The 23,049-nt window shown below is 44.0% G+C and overlaps 1 protein-coding gene and 1 long non-coding RNA gene across 3 annotated transcripts in view; one reads left to right on the top strand and one right to left on the bottom strand.

The window, feature by feature from the left end:
• Nucleotides 1-12,857: 12,857 nt before the first annotated feature.
• LOC131923396 (uncharacterized) overlaps nt 12,858-23,049 on the bottom strand; it is a 31,323-nt gene continuing 21,131 nt past the window's right edge. For both annotated transcript variants that reach the window (XR_009382597.1, XR_009382598.1), the window contains one exon: nt 12,858-12,966. This is a non-coding gene — a long non-coding RNA (uncharacterized LOC131923396). The remainder of the gene's footprint in view (nt 12,967-23,049) is intronic.
• Arhgap28 (Rho GTPase activating protein 28) overlaps nt 15,118-23,049 on the top strand; it is a 69,043-nt gene continuing 61,111 nt past the window's right edge. The window contains exons 1-2 of the mRNA XM_059278411.1: nt 15,118-15,377; nt 22,039-22,256. Coding sequence (XP_059134394.1) covers nt 15,203-15,377; nt 22,039-22,256 — 393 coding nt within the window. The 5' untranslated portion in view covers nt 15,118-15,202. The remainder of the gene's footprint in view (nt 15,378-22,038; nt 22,257-23,049) is intronic.

Genomic DNA, 23,049 nt, shown 5'->3' with positions numbered 1-23,049 from the left:
GGCTGTTCTTCTGCTTGTGGGAGGTACCAGCACGCAGGTTACAGTGAACTCCACGGGCATCAGAGAGAGCCCTGTGCCGAAGGCCCAAGTATGAGAGGCAACAGCACTTCATTAAGTAAGGGGGATTCAGAAAATAGCCAGAAGAGTGCTCTCATCCCAGGCAGAACTCCTCTTGTGAGAGGAGACAGATCTGTTTCTCCAGGTGTGACTCACACATAGCAGAAGGCACTAGCTTTTCTCTGAGGGGCGAGGAATGTACCAGATGATAAGCAGTGTGCTGAGCGAACTGGAAAAGGGAGAGGATGAGTGATTGTAAAAACACATGTTCTCTTCCAATTTTCTGCATTGAACTTTCAGTGAGTAGGGCTCAAGGGTTCTGAAAGCTCTCCAGGAAAGTTTGGAGCAATATAAATGAACCACTCGAGTAGAGTTTTGAGGCAGCTGGATCAAATACAGCATAACAGTTCCAGTCCAGTGGCACTGTCCAAGTGTCCACGGCATCTCAGGACATCCCTAGATGCTGAGTCTTCCTGCTGCTTCACCCAGGCCCAGCTTCTGCCTGGTGACTACAAAACATCCGTTACTGTAACAGAAGTTCGCTGGCTAACTAGATGAGCCCTTTGAAATGTTGCTGGCATGAACACTGTGAAGAACTGATTTGGGAGAGGAGAGAAGAAGGGCCTGAAGGGGAAAGGGAGGAGCCATCACCGGGCCAGCGCTGTCACTGATGACTGTCACCCAGATGCTCCTCAGAGGGGAAATGGACCTCGCTGACCTTCCCTTCCAAAGCTGACTCCCTTTTTCAGTGGATACTTCCTAGGGTTTGCTATGTTGATGTCATCCGCTACGTGTCCATGGAGTATGTGCAAATAGATTTCCAAATACAAGAGAACCCAACTCGAGGGTCATTGTGTCTCAGGGGTACAAGGGTATATATGAGTCTGCAAACATTTATTTACCCTTTTTCTAGAGTCCTTAACACTGAACATCTATTCTTTTCTATTACATTTGTATGTGTTTTTAAAGTTACATTTTGGTATGAGTAATAAGATGTGTAAGTTTCATTTTAAATTGTGTGTGTGTGTGTGCGCACGCGCTCATGTGCCCACCCATGTGTGTGCATGACTGTACATGAGTTCAGGTGCCTATGAAGGCCAGAAGGGGGTGTATGGTCTCCTGGAGCTCGATTTACAGGTGGTCGCTTGTGACCTACCATGACCTAGGTCCTCTGCAAGAGCAGTATGCTAATCCATCTCTGAAGCCTCTAGGATAATAAAATTTTTGAAAGAATTGATGGAAGAGCTAATTTCTCAAAGGATTACTCAAATAGACATAGCTAATATTCACAGCTTTTCCAATGACTATTAATTTTGAATCAATGAATTAGTATCTACATTTACTGAACATGAGTAATATGACTGTTCCCCCCCCCCCCTTACACACACACACAAATGAATGTGATGTTAAAAATTTTGCTAGAGACAAACATTTTGCTGGAATTCTGTAATAAAAATGAATGGAAATGTTCAGTCATTGCTATGTTTTATCAAGATGAGTTCTCACTATGGAGTCTAGGCTGTGGTTGAGCATGCTGTCTTTCTGCCTCAGCCTCCTGAATGCTTTAATGATAGGCACATGCTGCTCCTCTGGTTTCTGTGAGTCATTTAGTAGAATGCAGGGTCTGTGTATACCACTGTACAGATTGCTTATTGGCTGAGAGGGCAAAGGGGTCTGAGATTCATCCTTGTTCCCTTGGCCACACCTTATTTTCCCTGGGAGAAAAGTGGCCTTTAACTACTCCAGGGATCCAGTGCCCTCTTCTGGTCTCCATAAGTGCCTGTGCACGCGAGCGCGTGCATACACACACACACACACACACACACACACACACACACACACATACACACACACACACACATACACACACACACACACACACACACACACACACACACAAACTAACTAAATACATAAATAAATAAAATCTTCAAAAAATGACCCACCCTGTTTCAAGAACCCAAACAGCAAAGATGCTGTGTGAGCAAGCAAGGGTCCTGGTAGGATTCCCTGTTACAACTCTGTGGTGGTATTGTGTTGCCCAAAATATTGTGCACCCTAATAAACTTATCTGGGGTCAGAGAACAGAACAGCCACTAGATTTAGAGGCCAGAAAATGGTGGCACACACGCCTTTAATCCTAGCATTCCAGAGGCAGAGATCGCCTGGATCTCTGAGTTGAAGGCCACACTGGAAACAGCCAGGCGTGGTAACAAGAGCCTTTAATCCCAGGAAGTGATGGCAGAAAGCAGAAAGGTATATAAGGTGTGAGGACCAGGAACTAGAGGCTGGCTAAGCTTTTAGCTGGTTAAGCTTTTAGGCTTTTGAGCAGCAGTTCAGCTGAGATCCATTCGGATGAGGACTCAGAGGCTTCCAGTCTGAGGAAACAGGATCAGCTGAGGAACTTGTCTGAGGTGGCTGTGGCTTGTTCTGCTTCTCTGATCTTTCAGCGTTCACCCCAATATCTGGCTCCCAGGTTTGTTTTTATTAATAAGAACTTTTAAGATTCATGCTACACAACTCTGGTAGATGTTTTGTTAAGGAAAATATAGGCAAGTTTTGCTTTGAAGACAGCGTTAAAGTGGAAAATGAAAGCAGAAATGTCAAGGCCTGCATTATCTCTGGATCATTCATCACAGTCAAACTATTAAATGGCATCCATTCTGTTATATAATTGAAAGTAGATGCAATGAGATGTTTAATCATTTATGTTTTTAAAAGCATATGAGCTTAATGGATTGGTCATGCAGAGTCCCTTCAGAAGTCATTGATTCTAGTAAAGAACTCTTGACAGTGGCAAAGAATGATGATGACATGGCTAGAAATCTGTGGAGAGGGAGCTGTAGAGGAATGAAGTTTTCCAGGATGGGTTACTTCTCTCTGAAAGAAAAGGCTTCAACAGAGGTGGCAGAGAAGAAATAGCTCTCTCTGCTCCATGTGTGACCTATCGATTGGGGATTTACAGTTTCCTGTCTACTGTCAGGAATCGGATGATACTGAACCACCAAAGCTGTCCATCCTGGTGTGTGGAGGAGCCTCGGGGATTCTAGAGACAAGAGGCCCCAGTGTGCCCAGCGTCAGCTAGCATGAAATCATTTCCGCCACTGTCTTCTGATGGAACCCCGAACTCCTGCTTTACAAAATCCACATCAGCCACAGGGGCTGAGTGTGCTGCTGGCCTGTGGCTTTCTTTGTCTTGCCCCAAGAGGCATTATGAGAACTGATTATGAGAAATGCTGCCATGGTTTGCTGTAGAAATATGTGAGATTCATCAGTGCTCATCAGTATTTTGAATGAACTGGAGAGGGTGGAAGGAGGGTGGATTCCACAGGCCCTCAGTTATATTGCTGCCATTGTTAACATCAGAGTGTTCACATCATGAATGTTTGCAGGGAATAGCACCAATCTGATCCTTTTAGATCATGCATACAGACATGGTTTTTAAACATTTCAGTGTTATCTCTGTTTTATAGATAACTTACTTGTCTGGGGGCTACTCTGCCCTAGTATTCAATTACTTTCATAATTTCAGAGACAAAGCTTGTTTTTCTTTAATAAAAATCTTAATAGTTTAAAAATAATTTTAAGTAATTATTTAAAACTTTGTTTAGAATTGTATTTATCTTATATGACCCTGTGTAGTTACTTCTCTGTGGCTGTGATTAGACACTGTGACAAAAGCAACTTAGGGAAGAAAGGGTTGTTTTGGCTCACAGCTCCCGAGAAGATACAGTTCATCATGGCAGGTAAGTCACATGTGTGTAAAGGTGCAGGTGTGTGAAGGTGCAGGTGTGTGAAGGTGTAGGTGTAGGGAGGCACAGATGTGTGAAGGTGCAGGTATGTGAAGGTGCAGGTGTGTGAAGGTGCAAGTGTGTGAAGGTGCAGGTGTGTGAAGGTGCAGGTGTGCAAAGATGCAGGTGTGGGGAGGTGCAGGTGTGGGGAGGCGCAGGTGTGTGAAGGCACAGGTATGGGGAGGTACAGGTGTGGGGAGGTGCAGGTGTGGGAAGGTGCAGGTGTGGGGAGGTGCAGGTGTGTGAAGGTGCAGGTGTGGGAAGATGCAGGTGTGTGAAGGTGCAGGTGTGGGGAGCCGCAGATGTGTGAAGGTACAGGTGTGGGAAGGCGCAGGTGTGGGAAGGTGCAGGTATGGGAAGGCACAGGTGTGGAAAGGTGCAGGTGTGGGGAGACGCAGGTGTGGGGAGGCGCAGGTGTGTGAAGGCGCAGGTGTGGGAAGGTGCAGGTGTGTGAAGGTGCAGGTGTGGGGAGGCGCAAGTGTGTGAAGGTGCAGGTGTGGGAAGGCTCAGGTGTGTGAAGGTGCAGGTGTGGGGAGGCACAGGTGTGGGGAGGCACAGGTGTGGGAAGGCGCAGGTGTGGGAAGGTGCAGGTGTTGGGAGGTACAGGTGTGGGAAGGCGCAGGTGTGGAGCAGACTGATCTCATCATTTCATATGAACACAGAAAGTAGAGAGAGGGAACAAAGAACAGGGTGAGGCTATAGAACCTCAATCAGCCTCCAGTGACTATTTCCTTCTCTAACAAGGCTCCACCTCCTAAAGGTTCCACAACCTTCCCAAACAGTGCCACCATTTGGGGACCAAGTGTTCAAACAACTGAGCCTATGTGGGACATTGCACATTCAACCACCATGAGGTTTGAGTATATAGCTCTGATTTCTTCTTATTACATATTTTGATGAAGGACATAACTCTCATCACTTTATGCTAAAAATATAACTTTATTTTGTCATGTGTTTTTTCAGACACATATTAAGGGAACAAAGGGGACCATCCCTTATGTGCAGATGTCAAATGTAATGCTTTTGAAAAATGAATGACGACTGTGAATACAAGCCGCTCAAGAGACAGGCCACCAGGGGAAACAGTAGAACCATCAGGACACCACTGTGTGGTGTCATTTCTCAAAACATAATTGCAACCTTGAACTTGCGTCTTATACTTCAAGGGCTTATTTTCCCTTGTCTATAAAATGTACTGGCATATGAAAACATCTCGAGCTTCCTTTCCTCCGTCTAGTTCTAGGATCACAGTTTCATAAGAAATCCTGCCTGTGGTGTTCCAGTTTCAGGCTGTACGGGTGTCAGGGATCAGCCGTCTCCAAATTGGCCACTGAAAACAAATGGAACACAGGTGGTCATTACCTCGGGGAACAGGCCAGAAATAAAACCATCATGGAGTGAGTCTGTGTATAGGACGCTCTGAAAGAGGAACATCAAGAAAGGTTGATGTTGCCATCCTAACGGCCAGTTCACTGGTGCCGGCCGGGGATAAATGTGCTCTTGTAAATCCCCTAGTTTGAAACTGAGTTGGATGTGAGTTTCCAGGAGGAGGACGACCATTCCCACTCGGAGAAAGTTTGTCTAGATGGACACAGAGTTTAGTTATCCCATCTGTACAAGAGCACCCATGTAGAAGGTGGGCCAAAAACCTGCATGATGATTCTGGTGAGCTTGTTTGTGATGCCACCCTGTCGTGACTGAGTTTCTAGAGCTGAAGTGGGGCAACAGACACCCAGAAAAGGGGCAAACAAGGGTAAACTGAGCATGTTTTCCACAATTCATTGAGCATCAATGGTGGTGATAATGGTTATAAGTATGGACCACACACGTACTGAAAGTGGCTGCATCTCTTCAAATACATCACGGTACCTCACAGACAGACAGACAGACAGGGAGCTTGAAAGTTGAGGTAAACCCTTCCATGGTGCCAGAATAACTTCAAAAGCACCAGAGCCCACAAAAAGCACATTATAAAAATATACACTGTGGTTTGGTTTAAGCCTTAAAGAAAACATGTAACTTACAGTGCATACTGATAATCTAGTCCAGTGGTTCTCAACTTTCCTAATGCTATGATCTTTTAATACAGTTCCTCATGTTGTGGTGACCCCCCAACCATAAAATTATTTTTGTTGCTACTTCATAATTGTAATTTTACTACTGTTATGAATCATAATGTAAATATCTTATATGCAGGATATCTGAGATTGTGATCCCCAAAGGGGTCACAACGCAAAGTTTGAGAACCACTGGTCTAGAAGGACCAAGTTTGGTTCCCAGCACTCACGAGGGCCACGTGTAATGCCATCTCCACAGGATCAACACAGTCTTTTGGCTTTCATCCACATCTGCACACATGTGACAGATAAATGCACACACACACACGTACACACACACACACACACACACATACTCACCTAAAAATTGTAAAAATAAATGTTTGCAGTAAAAGGTGATCTTCTAAAAAGTATTTATCTAGATTACAAAGTGCAGTATAATTTCAGAAGCAGAAAACATGGATGACCAAGACTCAGGTACCATTGAAAGTGAGGAATGAATTAAAGGGTGAGAGAACTCTTTCTTATGCCCACATTCTGTTTCATAGGTTCTTCACCAGCATCTCCTAGTTGGATTAAAAAAAAAAAAAAAAAAAAAAAAGGAGTCTTGGAGAAAATGAACTGGTGTCACCAAAATGATTCTCTACACATAGCTTTAATTTATCTTAGAGGATAACGTGATAAGAGTCACTTGTGAGGTTGACTGAGTCTCACCAAATATAGACATCAAGCGTATAAATTGCATGTTAGTTTGAACGTAGGCAGAACGTAAAGGGTTCACATTTGATGATTTACTTCACCTGTGAAGCAGGCATCTTATCCTGCCATGGTTTAGATGAATTAACCGAACAGGGAGGAGAACCATTGGCCATCTGTGCCCACTGTCCTTTCCTGAGAGCAGCCGAGCCGTAGCTTGTTGTAGAAATGGCCTGCCTGCCTCCCTCCCTCCCTCTCTGCTCCCTCCCTTCCCTCCTCCTTTTTTTCCCTCTTTCTTTTTAGTGTTAACTTTCTCCTTTTCTCTCTCCTTGTTTTCAAAGCTACCTGAAATCTCAAAGCATTCTTAATTATCCAAGTTCAAGGGAATTAAAGCAGAGGTAACTTTTGATTGTATGAGTGCGGTGTTGGTGAAGTTGAATCTTTACTCTGTATTCCCTCAGCATCTCTGTAGCCTGTAGCAGCCATTCCCCCAACTTTGGGCCAAACTAAGAGTGTTTTAAGAAACACATCCTAGTTGGTGTGCAGCTTGTGCTGCCCAGAGCCTTTGTCCTTACTCTACGGAGGCAAGGAAAGCATGCCCACATGGCAGTACTATTTTTTACTTTCAATACAGTATTCCATATATCACAGGAAAAAGTCAATATTTTGTTGCAAATGCCTTTTCTTTTGGATGATATTACCCAATGGTGGGCTAATATGAGCATTCTGGCCCTGTTTGAGATAATCTAGGCTTCTAAAAGATGCTATTGAAAAGTGTGTGTGTGTGTGTGTGTGTATCTCCACTGTGAGCTGAGGAACATATTTGTGCATTGTACAAAGGGGAGATGTGTGGTTCTGGTTCCATCTTTTGAACACTTGGGAGTTGTTTGGTCTGAGGGCAAGGTGGAGCAGGTGGTTCTTGTCCACTTAGAGATGAGCTGTGACTCAGGGCTCTGCTGGACAAGCCCAGACCAAAGTAAGGCCAGCAGCTAGGTAGCCCTTCCATCTGGGAACACTGCTAGAACCTTCTTTACTTAGAAGCTAGGCTATTATTACCTGGGCATTCCCTTAGTGGGGTGGAGTGAATCTCATCTTGCCCTACCCCCAAATGGCTTAGTCAAGTATACTTTCCAATTACAGAAGTTGGAGGAATTCTGGCTACAAATAACAATAACAAAAATAAAGTCGATTTTAAAAATAAGTGGGTCTTTCCCCTCCCCATCACATTTCTGGAAGTCCACGGATCGGCAACAACTGGTGTTGCTCCCGAGGCTCTGTGTCAGTCACTAAAATGTCTACGCTGTCTCTCATAGTGCTACTGAGACAGCTGCTAAAGCGCTGGTCTTCTTGTCCACATCCAGAGAAGGAGGAGGGTGGCAGAGAAAGGGGCAGCCCCTGTGCCAGAGTAACAGCACATTTCAGTTAGTCCCAGGAGAAGACTATTCTTATGCGATTTGGGCCAGAATTGGGGCACAGGGCCAGGTCTGCAATAAGGAAATTAGGGAACAAACTCAGATTTGAGAAGCTTTGACAAATATATTCTGGTTTTTTTTTGTTTTGTTTTGTTTTGTTTTGCTTTTGTTTTTGTTTTTTTCTTTTCTGGAGCTGAGGACCGAACCCAGGGCCTTGAGCTTGCTAGGCAAGCACTCTACTGCTGAGCTAAATCCCCAATCCGACAAATATATTCTGGGTAGTGGCATTCCTAGTGATCTGTTAGAGCATGGTGACATTTCAGCACTGGCTGTAGCTTGCCCTCAAATCTAGCTCCATGCAGCCTAGCAAATTAGTACATTATGATAATTACCACCGTGTGGGCTCACTGTTTGCCAGGCATCTCACCTAATCTTTGCCCTAACTTGACTTAATCCTGACAACAAGGCCACAGAGACTGTGTGGTTGATGTCCCTGTTTTACAGATTGGGAAAGGAAGGGTACAGTGGTCCCTAATCAGGGACAAGGCCAGGAGGCCATAGAGCCAGCATTTGAAGCTGGGCCAGCTGGTTTTAGAGTCCTCCTCTAAGTCACTGTATGGTGTTCATCCTTTGAAACAAAAATATGTATTGTCACATGAGGCTATACAGCAATCTCAAGGGACTTCAGGAATTAAGAAAGTTTGCTTTGAGGGAGATTCAAAGGTCTGAGCTGATACCCCGGCTCCATCGTCACTACTCATCTACTCTTCAAGTATTTCTGAGTCTCTACAATGTGCCAGACACTGTGGAGGTAACACAGGCATGCCTCCTCAGGACAGTGTTTCAGGTGGAAGGGAGCTAGGAGAGCATGTGTCCTCTGGGAAGAGGAAGCATGGCTTTCCAGAGAAGGTAAGAAACATTAGCACATCCGGTGTCAGTGCCGGGCAGGAGTGATGGGAGGTGGGTCTTGAAACTGAGGAAAGATCTTGCTGGCCGTGAAGTCTAGAGAAGAATTCATATTCATTATAATAACGACAGCAGACATTTCTGTGTCACACGTGGCTCTGTGTGACACCCTCATCGAGCAATGAGATGTGTAGTCCTGGCATTGACGGCTGACATAAAGATCAAATGAGGTTGTGTGTGAGAGTGAATCATCACGTGGAAAGATTTGCTAAAAAATGAGAGAACATAAAGGCTCACAAAATATTATATAGCAAAAATATTTTATAAAGCCTTTAATTTTATTTTTTTTACACTTTGCTCTCCAAGTGAATTTGGAGTTGGTTAAAACAATGCACAGCATGCATAGAAAAATATAACCTGTATGTGTGTTCATGCGTGCACAGGTACACATGTGTGTAGGTGTTTGCGTGCATGTGTGTGCTTTGTGTGGTAGTCCGAGGACAACCTTGGCCGTGACATCCCTCAGATGCCATCCACCTGTCCACCCTTTTTTCTTTGTTAGAGGCTGGAATCTTCTTACTGGCTTAGAACTCATCAAATGGCTTAGGCTGCCTGGCCAGTGAGCCCCGGAATCTGCCTGTGGCTGCCTCCCAGCACGGGGGTGACTGGTGTGGACCACTGCAGCCAGCTTTCTTCACCGGGGTTCTCTCCATTGTACTCTGGTCCTCCTGTCTACTTGGCGAACACTTTTGACTGACGGAGGCATCTCCCCGGCCCCAGCACAACCTGTCTCAAAACCCGACAGGTTTACAGTGTGCTCCATTTGGGACGCAGACTATAGAGACGGGCTATAATTTCCATGGTAACTGCTAAGGGGGAGGAATGTAAAAACCCTGACTTTTAAAAACTGCACTGGAGAGCAGTGGATACAAAAGCATGGATGGGAGCCAAGTTCCAAAACAGGAAGCACTCTACCTATGTGAGCAGAGCCCAGTGGTCACTGCCCTCCCTGGTCACGTGTCCCCGGAGTCTGTGCCCTACTAGACAGAAAGTCACCTCTACTTAAGTCAAGGGACTCTACTGGGACCCGGAGACAGCATTGAAGCTGTGACTGGCTGGCTGCCCTATGGCGACAGACTGGAGTCTCTGTGGATCTAGCTTTCTCTGACAGTTCTCTCTGTGGGTAATTTTGCTGACACCTCAGTAGAAGAAGAGTCTGAGGCCAAACTCTAAAGGCGGGGGGGGGGGGGGGGGGGGAAGGGAGGAGGAGGGATGAAGTGAGGAGGGAGGGAGAGAGGTAGAGGGAGGAGGGACCGAGGGGAGAGGGAGGGAGAGAGAGCGAGCATGTATGAGCCCTATAGCCCTAAAGCCCTCTGAGCAGGGGAGGCCTGGAGTACCCACAAATTTCCCCTTCATGTATTTGAAACCAGAGGAAAGTTTAAATCTAAGAAAAGTTCAACTCAGCTGTCAGTCTGAGACAGCCTTGATGAGGCTGAAGGAATCTGTCCCTCACTCCAGCTCTCAGAGAGAAGAGGATCTTCTCTAGGGTAAAGCCTCGCTTCCTCCAGCTTCCCGGAGAGCTTTTAAAGACAGCTGACCACGTAATCACAAGTTTCCAGACAGGAAAGAGTGACTCCACAAGATCTGTTTTCAATCTGTGGTAGCAGCATGTCAGCATACAGATGGTTGGCATTAAGAGATAACAATTTTCAAATAATGGTAAACATTTTAACAAAATTAGATGAAAAGATGGCAGATATTAAAAGGTGAAATTATGGATGATGTCAACAACGAAATAGAAACTTTAGAAAAAAGGTAATGGGATATCTTGATGTGAAAGCTACAATGTGAACTGAAACATTTGTTGGATGGACCTAACAGCAGGGTAGATAAGAGTAAGAAAAAAATGTACTAGGGAAGAAAAATTCCTTAAGTAAGCATGGAGAAAGCTGGGGTATAAAACAAAGAATGTCATGAGGGAAATTTGGGGTAGCATTAAGTAGTCTAACAGTTGATAGAGTCCTACAGAAAAAGTAAAATAAAATGAAAATACCACCCAGTGCAGTGGTGTGCATCTGTGACCCCGGTGACCTTGCAATGAGTTGGAAGGCAGAGGCAGGAGAATTCTCAGGAGTTCAAAGGCAGGGCAGCCTGGCATGTGCAGCAGCAGCTGACGACAAAGGAGAGCGGATGGACGGACATTCTGTGGCTGTGGTGGCTGCCGGCAGTTCACACAGATGTGGATCAAAAGATGACGGGTCAAAGTGTGGAGAAGGAAAAGCTTTCCTGTTTTAATTTAATATTGATATCTAGCTCTTCACGTACCCTTAAAATCTATTTCGCGTCTAGTAGTGTTCTCCTAGCTAAAGTTGCTTGTGTGACACAATTGCATTCTGTTTTTTTTGTATAAGGTTTTCCTGGCATTGTTTTGGTCTAAGGGGAAAAAAAAATACAAACATCTGATGAAACCTAAGCGTGATTCTGTCCTAATATGGTGAGGTATGAAGCTGTAGACCACGCCTCATCCAACTGTTGAATGGGCCTGGGGACAAGCATTGCACAATGTGTCAGCAGGGGAGGTTGTGATCTGTCCCCGGGATGGATGAAGATGAGCTCTCTGAAGCCCTTCCCGTAAACGCAGAAGCTCTTCTGAGGCCATTTGTCCCCAAAGTGCTGTCTGACTTCTTTGCCAAAAATAATAGCTGCTCACTACAGCTAACGGATTCTTGGGATGCCTGTCTTTGTCAGCTGCTCAAGGCCAGTGTCATGCACCTGTTGTCCCTGCTGCTAGCAGAGTTTCTGGAAGGTTCTCCTTGAGATTCCACTGTGTCTTTTGGATGGGTAGGGAACTCTACTATAACCAAGTTTATTATTTCCCAAGTATGTGATTTCAGACTTTCTCAGTTCTTGGGGACGTTTGCACATTTGCTTAGATTCCAGGTGAATTTTTCTACTGCCTGCAGTTATTGACATGGCATGCAAAAAAAAAAAAGTCTCTGGCATATTTTTGGAGTAAGGAAAACAAGAACTGTTATGGGGGGCTGAAGACATGACTTGGTAGCTAAGAGTAAGGGCTGCTCTTGCAGAGCACCCAAGTTCAATTTCCAGCACCCAGAGGGTGCCTCATAACCATCTGTAACTCCAGTCCTAGATCCAGTTACCTTATCTGGTCTCTGCAGGTACCATGCATGTAAGCAAAAATACCCACACATGTAAAATAAATAATAATAAAAATTTTTAGAGAATTGTTTTATATAGTGATACTGATATAATTCAGATAAGGAAAGAGCCTCCATTTTGTTTTATATAATTATTGGTTTTAAATTTATTCTTAGAATATATTGTTATAATTCTTAAAACTTAGTCTGTGTTAAAACTGTAATTTTGTAAGTCATACACACACACACACACACACACACACACACACACACACACGGTCTGGTGCTAGGGATTAAACCCAGGATCTATACATGCTGTACTATGAACGTCCATCAGACCACCCTCCTATGACAGTGTATTTTTTTTTAAGATGTTAGGCTATAGAATCCACAATTGTACAAATTTCTGGATAGCCATATGCTTTTCTCTGAATAGGATACTTGGAGGACAGTGGATTGTGAATAATGGTGATAGTTTCGGCGTTACAAGAAACCTGTGTTGATTTACCAATACCTTGTGCATTTGTTAGTGGTGTTCAGATTTAGTTTTGTTACAAAAGGAAAAACACAACCACCGAAGGCTTAAGAGGAGCACCGACCTCCCTGATGGCCTGTGGGTCACATGTAAGTCTCAGCTGCACGCACGGATCTGCCTTACTCAAGAGTAAGGAATTCACAGAATAACTTATCAACAGTTTATCAAACAAGGCTGCTTAAAATTCTTTTTTATTGCACAATGCATTTTTTAGAGGCCAGTATTTCATAATTTTTCTAAAATGTCTTGAGTTTTAAAAAGTAACAAAATGTCAGAACTAAACTCTGTATGATCAGGCCTCAGGAAAGGGTCAGGGACACAGGTGCAGGATCTTCTCCCAACGGCGACTCCAGTCTACAAAAGATGGAGAGATGGAATTTTTGGTTGTGTTGTAGAGCAGTAGCCTTGCTTTTCTTGTATAATCTCATGTGACTGTATCAGTGAGCTTCACTGATGCTACAGGCCATGGCAGAGTTTGATGATAGTTCACTGCTCCCCTGCTTATCAAATGTAGCTGTCCTGGGAGCCCTAAAGCCCAGAGTTGGACACCACCGTATCTGGTTAACCCTTTCCGGTGGTGTGTGTGTGTGTGTGTGTGTGTGTGTGTGTGTGTGTGTGTGTGTGATGTTCACACATGATGACCAAAAGCAAAGAGTGAGAAGGGAGCAGGGTGACAATCTCTCTTTGAAAGGTTTGCTCCCAGTGACAACCCTGACTAGACCTCCTATTTTAAAAGCACCATGACCTCTCATTAGCACCCCAGCTGAGGTGCAGACCATTAATACAAGGGCTTTTAGGGATGATTTAAGAGCCAAACTATAGCAGTTAAGAACATTGGATATTATTGAATAAAGAAAGAAATTCAGGCTGCATTGTTGGGGACCAGGGTATTCCAGATAAACAATTTGCTCTCAGGAAATTTGTCAGTTACATACTATAAAAGTCAAAGGTTTGTTTTGTGTCATTCACCAAAATCTCTTTGAGTGACCACATTTTGAAATTTTTGTAACTTACTGTGTTTCTTTAAAGCAAGCTTCCTTCCACTGTTTTTATGTTCTGAGTGTTTTACATGTGCAGCCAACCCCATGAAGCCATGCAGGGCTTGATCCTGGCTTCTGCTCTCTTACGTTCCTGGGGTGCTGCCTGGACGTGAGTGGCCATGGGAGGAGCCACTGCCTTCCTCAGCCATTAGACCCACATTTAGTGGGGATGTGCTTCTCCCCATTTTTGCCAAGGGTCTCTGAGCTCTGGCTTCTTGCCCACTTCTTCATCCTACCACAGGCTACACATCACTTTTATTCATAGCCTCATAATCTATGCAGCTGGCTTTATAAAATTATTATAAATATATTGTTTATTTTACAACTTTAAAATGCATGGCTATAACACTTACATTTTAAGCATTTGTAAGTATAGACCAGTGTCATTAAATACTGTGCTAATATGCAACCATCGCCATCATGGATCTCTTTGCATATTGCAAAACTGAGACCCTAACTGCCTACCCTCATCTCCTGGCAACCACTTTCTGTCTCCGTGACCTTGACTACACTCAGTCCTCACAGAAGTGGAATCACACGGTTTCCTTTGTGTGCCTTTGTGACCGGCTCATTTCACTTAACACAGTGCCTCGAAGTTCTAGCCATGTTGAAGCGTATTTCAAAATGCCCTTTCTATTATACTCCCCATTGATGGGCATTGAACCCAGAGCCTCACACATGCTAGGTAAGGGCTTTACCACTGAGCCACCATCTGCGAAGTACTACTCCATATACTAGCACCCCATATCCATTTGCCCATTGACGACCACCTGCTATGAGCATGAGGGTATAGACGTCTCTTTGAGTACTGGTTTTCAGTTACTTGGGGTTGTGTCCCAGAAGTGGGTTTGCTGGATTATGTGATAATACATCTTTTAAAAATTATTTCTGCTGGGTGGTGGTGGCGCACGCCTTTAATCCCAGCACTTGGGAGGCAGAGGCAGGCGGATCTCTGTGAGTTCGAGGCCAGCCTGGACTACAGAACGAGTTCCAGGAAAGGCACCAAAACTACACAGAGAAACCCTGTCTCAAAAAACCAATATATATATATGTATCTATCTGATTGACTGTAGTACTGATTCCCAGAGAGGCTGAACCAGCTGACATTTTCCACCAGCTGTACACAGAGCTTCTGGTCTCCCCACATCCTCACCAGCACTCCGTACCTCTTACTTGTTTTCCTTTAAGAAGGATGCTCATGGATACCGTCAGCTAACTTTTTACCTCTTTGCCATCGTTTAAGGCACTTTATAGAAACAAGCTTTAGTTGTACACATTCCTCCTGACAGATGTAATTTCCCATTTTATGTGTGATAATTACTTGTAAAATTCTTGTTAATGTCCATATAGTGATACAGAATCATTGCGAAGTATGGGGGGAGAAGTGGTCCCCCCAATGGGGCTCATTCTGTCAAGCCCCTCTGATGACACTAACTGGTCTCCGTTGACTCAACCTAGATTCCATTTCTTCGGTGACTTTACACCTGGTTTCATCCAGCTGTTCTTCTTCCCGCAGAAAATCCATTCCTCGCTGCCGAAGAATCAACAGGATGCTCTCCAATGAGTCCCTGCATCCTCCTGCCTTCAGTCGATCCAACTCTCAAGCCTCCGTAGACAGCAGCACCTCAGTGGAGGAGTTCTGGCGGGAAATCGAGAGTATCAAAGAGAGCAGCGTGGGGGCGCAGGAGGAGCAGCCGCCCACCACCGAGGTCAAGCCCGTGGATGGTAAGGGGCTGGACCTGCCCTGTGGGTTTCCCGTCAGGGAAGAAGTCAGCCCACCAGTTCTATAATCAGTGGAGGTGGGGTTAACTGCTGCCAGCGCTGAGGGAGGCAGGCCGCAGTGTCCTCCAGACAAGAGTCCTCAAGTATCCCTGCTTGTGGGTGGTGTTCCCTTGGGGTGGGCACCTTTTCATCAGACAGACCGGGCATGCTGAGGCTGTTGACATTTACATCTGTGTCCTTGACATTTAAGAGAGTGAAAGAGACGGGGGCGGGAGGAAGAGAGGAGGAGAGAGATTCGCCTTAATAATTTTAGAGGGAAAAGTTACTTTGAAACATTTGTTGGTATTAATATATTAGACTGCCTGGTAGTCCACAATAAAAATCGTGTTAGGCATTGAGGGTGAAGACAAAGCCAAAAGCAAGCAAACGAACAGATGAAAAAGTGTAATGGTTCTTAGCTCTCAGAGTTCAGGATCCCGGCTGGAAAGCACAGCCCAACGCTTCTTGCCTCGTTTGACCTCATGGATGTATAAAATGTCCAGGAATGTTTTCATTAATCAGCAGTTAACCTTAAGACAGCTACCAGCTTGGAAAGCCTTCTCATCCTTTATTCTCTTCTCTTAGTCCTTCCCAACACCAAGACAGGATCATTTCTAAGTATTCAATTAGAATCCCATACCACACAAACAAGGAGCACCTCACATGTAGTTCATAAGCATCCATTCTAGGAATGGGCCTCCAGCAGCAAAGTGTGTGCTTATTCCTATTTCTCCTGTTTCCTTCCATTTTGCCTTTTTAGGCAGACACTTGGAGAAGAATGCCTCTTATCCCATATTCCTGCTTCTTTTTTCTTTTTTCTGCTAGCAACCCAGTAACTTCCAAGTCTGAGGCCTCAGGGTTTTCTGGCATTCTCTCCTTATAAGTAACTTCCTAACATGATGAGAAACTAGACTCTTCCTCTGCACGTTTACCATGTGTTGAAGCCCAAGGGATGTGGAAAATATTTTCTACTAGCCTCAACAGCTACAAAATGCAGGTTTACTAACTAAAGTTAATATTTATTTGCCGGTGTCATGTTGAAAGTAATTGTAAAGATGTAAAGATCTTAAGTGCACGACTCAGTGGCCTTTGATGAGGGCAAAGGCATGCACTCCTCTAACCCCGCCTGGATCAAGATTCATTTTGTCAGGTCTTTACATCATGTCTATAGTCCCAGCACTCAGGAGGCTGAGGCAGGAGGATCACTAGTTTGAGACCAACCTGGGCTGTGTAGTAAGACCTTATCTTGAAGAGAGATGGGAAGGGGGAGCATTTCATTCAACCAGAAGACTTCCTGTTTCATCCTTATTCATCATACCTCTCCCAATGACACCGTCTAGGGCCAAAGGTAGCCACGTTCCCATGTTTATGTGTCATAGGGTTTATGTCACTGCATCCAGTCTTTATGAGATTTAGCTCAGTAGTTCATTGCTTTTTGGTTTGGGTAGTTGGCATTTGTTTCTAGGGATGCATTTAACAAGGTACCACATAAGTGGATTTTTTTTTTTTTTTTTTTTTTTTAGCAACATAAATGTATTCTTCACAGTTTGGGAAGGTAGAAATTGAAAACCAGTAAGGTCTTGCTCTCTGGCTGTCTGACAGGGTTAGGAGAACCCTGTTGCTGCTGCCTGCCTGGTCTGCTGCCTTCCTGGTCTGCATTGATGCTGGCAGTCATTGGTGCCCTTGGCTCGTAGGCATCACGCTGTGCCATTCTCCGCCTCAGACGGCTCCAGGTGTTTGCATGTGCGGCCCTTCTCTTTTTCACAGGTGCCAGCTGTAAGGAATTAAGGGCTCACTCTATTCCACTATGGCCTTCCTGTAATTTGGTTTGGCTAGGGATTTGTTTTGGGGTTTGCTTTGCCATGCTTTGGATGGAGCACACGGCTGTGCAAGTGCTCTGGCCCTGAGCTACATCCCTGCCCGCAACTCCGATTTTATATGTGTGTGTTAGAAGTTGTCTTTTCTTTTGTTTTTAATTTTCATCTTTCTTGAAGTACAGCGTGTAAATTGAAATTGAACCATTTTATGATATACACGTTTTAATGAAAACATTCAACCCATAATTTATCCGTAAATGCCATTTCCTGACGAGGTGACACTCTCTGTGCTGAGAGTTATAGCTTCAGCAGTCAATGGGGGGTAGGTCAGCTCTTCACAGTATAGTCCGCCGAATGAATACATCATGTTTTCCTGACCTGCTAATGGCATTGTGGATTTTCTTTGTTTACCGTTGAAGCATTTAAAAAAAAAAAAAAATGGATGACTTGAGAAATCTTGTAGAAATTATTTGTGGGCATACGTTTTTATTTCTCTCAGATACATGAATTTTTATTAAATGTGTTTAACCATAAGAAACTGCCAGGATTTTTTCTGAAGTATTTGTACCATTTTACACCCTCCCCTGCAGGTTAAGACAGAGTCCTTTTTTCCCCCGACATCTTTGCAGAGTTTGATATTATCAATTTTCTTAATAGGAGTGATTCTAGATATGTTTCGGAAGTATCTTACGAGAGTCCTGATTTCGTGGCACTGATTGCTAATGGTGCCGTGTGTTCCCTGTGTTTAATGTCTGTTCTTGTACTTTGTGAAAGCTTTCATGTATTTAAAAAACATTATCCTTTTATACTTGCCTTGTAGGAATTATTAATGCATTCAAGGTATGTGTGTGATGCATGCCTCGCAAAAGTTTCTATGACTTAACTATTCATATTCTTTTTTAAAAGATATTTATTTATTTTTATTTTATGTATGTAAGAGCTTACTTCCATGTATGTGTGTGAACTACATGTGTGGCTGGTGCCTGTCAGGCCAACAAGGTTGTGGAATCCTCTAAAACTGCTGTTAGAGGTGGTTGTGAGAGCCACCATGTAGGTGCTGGGAAGTGCTCCTAACCACTGAGCCATCTCCCCAGCTCATCTTCATATTCTTAATGAGATTCTTTCATTGGGCCTCTCTCATCACTTTGCTTCAGATATGTAGAAATACAGTTGTTGTTTTTAAACTTGACCTCATATCCCCTTCACTTCCTAAATTCATTTTCTAGTATTGCAGGGCTTGAAAAATAACCTGAGCCGAAAAGCAGTGTAAATTCAAATCACACTAGTACATTATCCAAATCGAAATTTGGGGGTTTTATTCCCCTCCAGTTCCTGCCCTTGTTTGGTTCTTCTCTGATAGCTCTATATAATTATTTCTCGTGTTTTATTTAGAGCTTATAACATAGTGCTGTTTTGATAAGAGTTACACTGACTCCCCTGGGAGATTGGATTCCTGCTGTAATGTGTGTCTCCAACACACTTGCTGAGGAGTCAGACTTTTGGTGTGAAATACTGCACAAGATAGGTGGGCTTGTTTTAAAAGTTAGTGTTCGATATTCTTCAATTTTATGACTCAATAACACAGCATCCATTATTATATTTTTCATTTGAAGCTTAATCAATCAACTAATTAATTCAACAAGTGGGTGCACCTTCCCTCAGCTAGGTGCTCCATAAGGTCCATTAGGGTTACAAATAGAAACTGGAAGCGTTCCTTTTCTCATGGATTTGAACTAACAAAAAGGAGGAGGAGCTTTAGTGAAATGAGATCAAGACCTACTTGAGGGGAAATGACTTGAAGGGAAAAGAAATAGTAGAATTGAGGCTGTAACATTAAGGCATGACCTTGTCTCCTGAGTTCAGGAGAAAGGCTTCCTTGAGAGAGAAGCTGAGGTCTGGAAGATGGCCAGTAATGACAGAGCCAACAATCATCTGTGTCCAGATGTGACACAGCGCTTCCGAGGACCCCACAGTAGCCTGGTATTATGGGGGAATAGGTGAGGGGGACATTGTGTAAATACATCTTACAGAACACCTTAAAGCTGGGGAAAGATGTTTATATTTACATTTACAAGGACTAATTTAGTGACAATGTTGAAAATGGTTTGGAGGGGCCTGGAGAGTCTGGGAAGAGCTGTTGGGAGTCTGTTGTGGAAGTCAAGGTGACAGATGGTGGTGGCTTTGACAAAGGCTGTGGTTGAACAGATAAAGGGAGGCACAGGAAGCTGGGGTATCGGTAGTGCATTCCTATAATACAGTACTCAAAAGGCTGAGACAGGAGGATGGCTAGTTCAAGGTTAGCCTGGACTACAGAGTGTAACCCTACATCAACTATACAAAATAAAATGAACAAAGGAATTTGGAGGATTTTAAGATGTGATAAGGAAATAGTATAAAAATAGTCTTGGCAGTGTGTTGGAGTTGATACCTCCTGGGCGACTTCTTTGCCTCATTAGTTGGTGGTGGGCTTCGCATATTGAAATGTGCAAGAGTAACAGAGGACCAGGGTAGGGGATGAAGACTGTGAACTCAGGCTTGAACGTGTTGAATATAACATTGGTACTGAGTAGGCAGTTGGATACATGGGTCTGGTATGCTGGATTGAAACTGTACATGTGACAATTGGAAGAGACCATGAGACTTCATTTTTCATAATTCAACAGACATGAATCACACTGGTGTCTGCTGTGGACGCTCCTCACCTAGAAAAACATTCTAGCTATGTTTTGCCCTAGGGAAAGGTCCTGGGCTTCAAACCATCAGTTCCCATGAATTTCGTTAGCTCTGTTCTCCCTTTCTGCTATTCTTTCATTATTCCTTACAGAAGTGGAGAAAAAGACAATCTATCTTTTAAAACGTTAATATTCATTTACGTTTCCGACTTCATCTTGAGACATGATAGTTTTACCTAAGGCTTAAGTAAAAGAAGCCCTTCCAGGTCATTCCAGGTTTGACCTCCCTCTAGTCCAAGTATTATCATTTCACATCGAAGTGGATATTATTAACTCACCTTTGATTTTTATTAAAGGGACGGTTTACAGAGCAACCAAGTAAGAAAAGCACAGCAGTAAATATTTTTGCGAAGTTGGCAATGGGACTCCGAAAGCACATTCAGCATGTCTGTTTATATACGGATGATGCAACAGTGTAAGCAGAGTTCAGGACTCTTCGGCTGAGGCTTTGAAACATGTTTACATGTCAGTCTAATCTCCTCATCAAACAGCCCTCGTTCCTGATAAGCCTGTTTAGCATAGTTCCCAGAGAAGTGTGTGCACTGGATTTTCTGCACAGGATACGTTACTCTGAATCCCTTTAACTTTCCTCCATTTTGTTTACAGTGGTAATTAATGCTCACAGATGAGCCTCGGGTTTTGAAGTGCCTTCTGAAAAATAGACAGGTTGTCACATGTTCATAGTATCAGGAAAATGAACAGCTAGTAAATATTTTATTCCGGGTTCTTTGCTGAATTCATAGTTAATTTCTCAAAAAAAGTATCCTCATTGCTGCATAATGTTTTTACTGCTATCCCGATTGTGTTGCATGCTTCTAACTGGGCACTGTGTTCTCCCTCTGCATGGTGGCTATACAGGGTGGCCCTGCTCTGATGGAGCTCCAGGGAAGGTAGGTGTGGATGTCTTTGGCGTGCTCTTCACAGGGACCTTCTTCATCTTTGGGTGGCTTGATGGCAAATAACACAAACACTTGTTTCTATCAGCAGATTCCTTTGTGCTCTGGATTGACCTATGTCCAGTGTGTTGATCAGGGGATGCATGGAGACAGCAATATCACAAATACATGGATTAATAGAAATAGCTTATTACCAATATGTCCTGGGGAGAATTCCAGAGGAGACGACATCTAGGACCCTTATACTCAACCAGTAGATAGGAATTTAGAGAGAGGGATTATGGTACCCGTGGGACAACACCCAACCTGGAGTCCAGGATTCAAATGAATAGGTTTAGAGCAAGCCAGTTTCCACTTCCTGGAGTGAGGGTCTAACAGAGGTGGGCCCAGGAGCAGTGTCTGTACGATCTGTGAGGACAGTAGGTTGCCTCTAGCCATCCTGCACCACGTGGTCAACAGAAGATGGTGTAAGAACCACACTCCGGCAGCGGTGGGAAGACATAGAAAACGGAAACTCTGTCAGTGGTGACTGAGCCCCGCTTCTGATAGGAGAAAGTTGATCCTGTGTTCAGAACGGGTGCTGGAGCAGCATCAGGGAAGGGAAGTGTGTGGTGCTCATTTGCCGAGGGGAAATTGAGGACTAGAGACAACATTTACCGATGTCAGTCAGCTACGAGGTGGTGAGTTTGAAGCTGCATTTGAGTGACTGAGAAAATGTTTGTGTCCTACTAAACCTAGCTTTTTCTGTTACGATTTTAGTCAAAATGTCCATTTTTTAAATTAATTAATTTTTGGCATTGGAGGTTCCAACACGGCTACTCTTTAATCTTCTAACAAGGAAAACTGCCTTTCATAGTTGCCAGGTAACCTTGCTCTACTAGGCAGCATTTGAGGATTTTACTTATGAAAAAAAAAAAAAAAGAGTACAAACTTTTCACTTATTCTTTCATAATCACTGCAGAAGAAAAGATCATCTTAGCTGACCGTGGTAGCACATGCTGCAATCCCAGCATTTTGGAGGTAGAGGCAGGAAGATCCTAAGTTCAAGACATTGTCTCAAAGCAACAATGGAAAGTTAACTGATGCTTCTGAGCGTCTGGTATGTCCAGAGATACAGCTGCATGCATCATCAATCCTCTAGAAATGATCCTAACCTCCCCCTGCTCATGCTCTTTCCCAGAAGGAGAACTGGAGGCAGAATGGTTACAAGACGTGGGATTGTCGACTCTGGTCTCCGGGAATGAAGAGGAGGATGGCAAAGCCCTCCTGTCTACGTTGACTCGGACCCAAGCCGCTGCTGTGAAAAAGAGATACAACACGTATACCCAGACGCTGAGGAAAAAGAACAAGCAGCCTGTCAGGGACGTCAGAGACGTCTTCGGAGTCAGCGAATCGCCTGTACGTAACAAGTGTGGTTCCGAAAAGTTTGCTTTGATCTCGGGGTGGGAGGGTGTGGCAGAGATGGGAAAACATCACAGGCAAGGCTGGTCCACCCTAACTCTGAGAGGGAGCTAGAGCCAAGAGCATGGCTGTGTCCTCCAGACTGGGCTGGAGTAATCAGCCATCATCTCCATGGCTGCATTTCCCTGTACATCAAGGGATGTTACTCCCTTTTATGTTGAATTTGCAACTTCCTTGATAGTGGAGTGCACCTTTAGAGTTGGGAGGCTTAGGGCCTTACCCAAGGCCGTGTAAAGCAAGTCCAAGTGGGTTGTTTAAAGTGGGGGTAGGGAAGTGAAGAGTAGCTTTTAGGTTCAGAAAATTTAGTATGATAAAAACTAGAAGACATGCGAACCAATTAAATAAATGATTAAAAATAGACAGAGTTAAGTATCATGGTTCTTATGAGAAGTGGCCGATTGAGTGCCACCTTGTCCCTAGTAGTTCTGCGGCCACAGTTTCACTCTGGCACCATTAGTCACCTCCCCCATTTCTATGTTAGCTTGATTGATAGAAAGTTCTTTCAGTATACTTCTTCCTTCATCTATTGAACCATTTCAAAGTGGCGTGACGGTGTGTCCTGTTACAACAGATATTTATTGAATGACTTCTGGGTGCATGATCCCTTGTCAGATGCTATCCAAAGAGGATTCATGGGATGTCAGGTTGATGAGTACACATGATAAAAGAAATTTGGCACTGCAAGGGAATTTGATATTCTGCCTGAGGGCAAGTCAGTCAATCAATCTGA

The sequence above is a fragment of the Peromyscus eremicus genome, chromosome 13 (assembly GCF_949786415.1).
Source record: "Peromyscus eremicus chromosome 13, PerEre_H2_v1, whole genome shotgun sequence".
Taxonomy (NCBI): Eukaryota; Metazoa; Chordata; class Mammalia; order Rodentia; family Cricetidae; genus Peromyscus; species Peromyscus eremicus.
The sequence above is the reverse complement of the archived record's forward strand: the minus strand, read 5'-3'. Positions and strand labels throughout refer to the sequence as shown.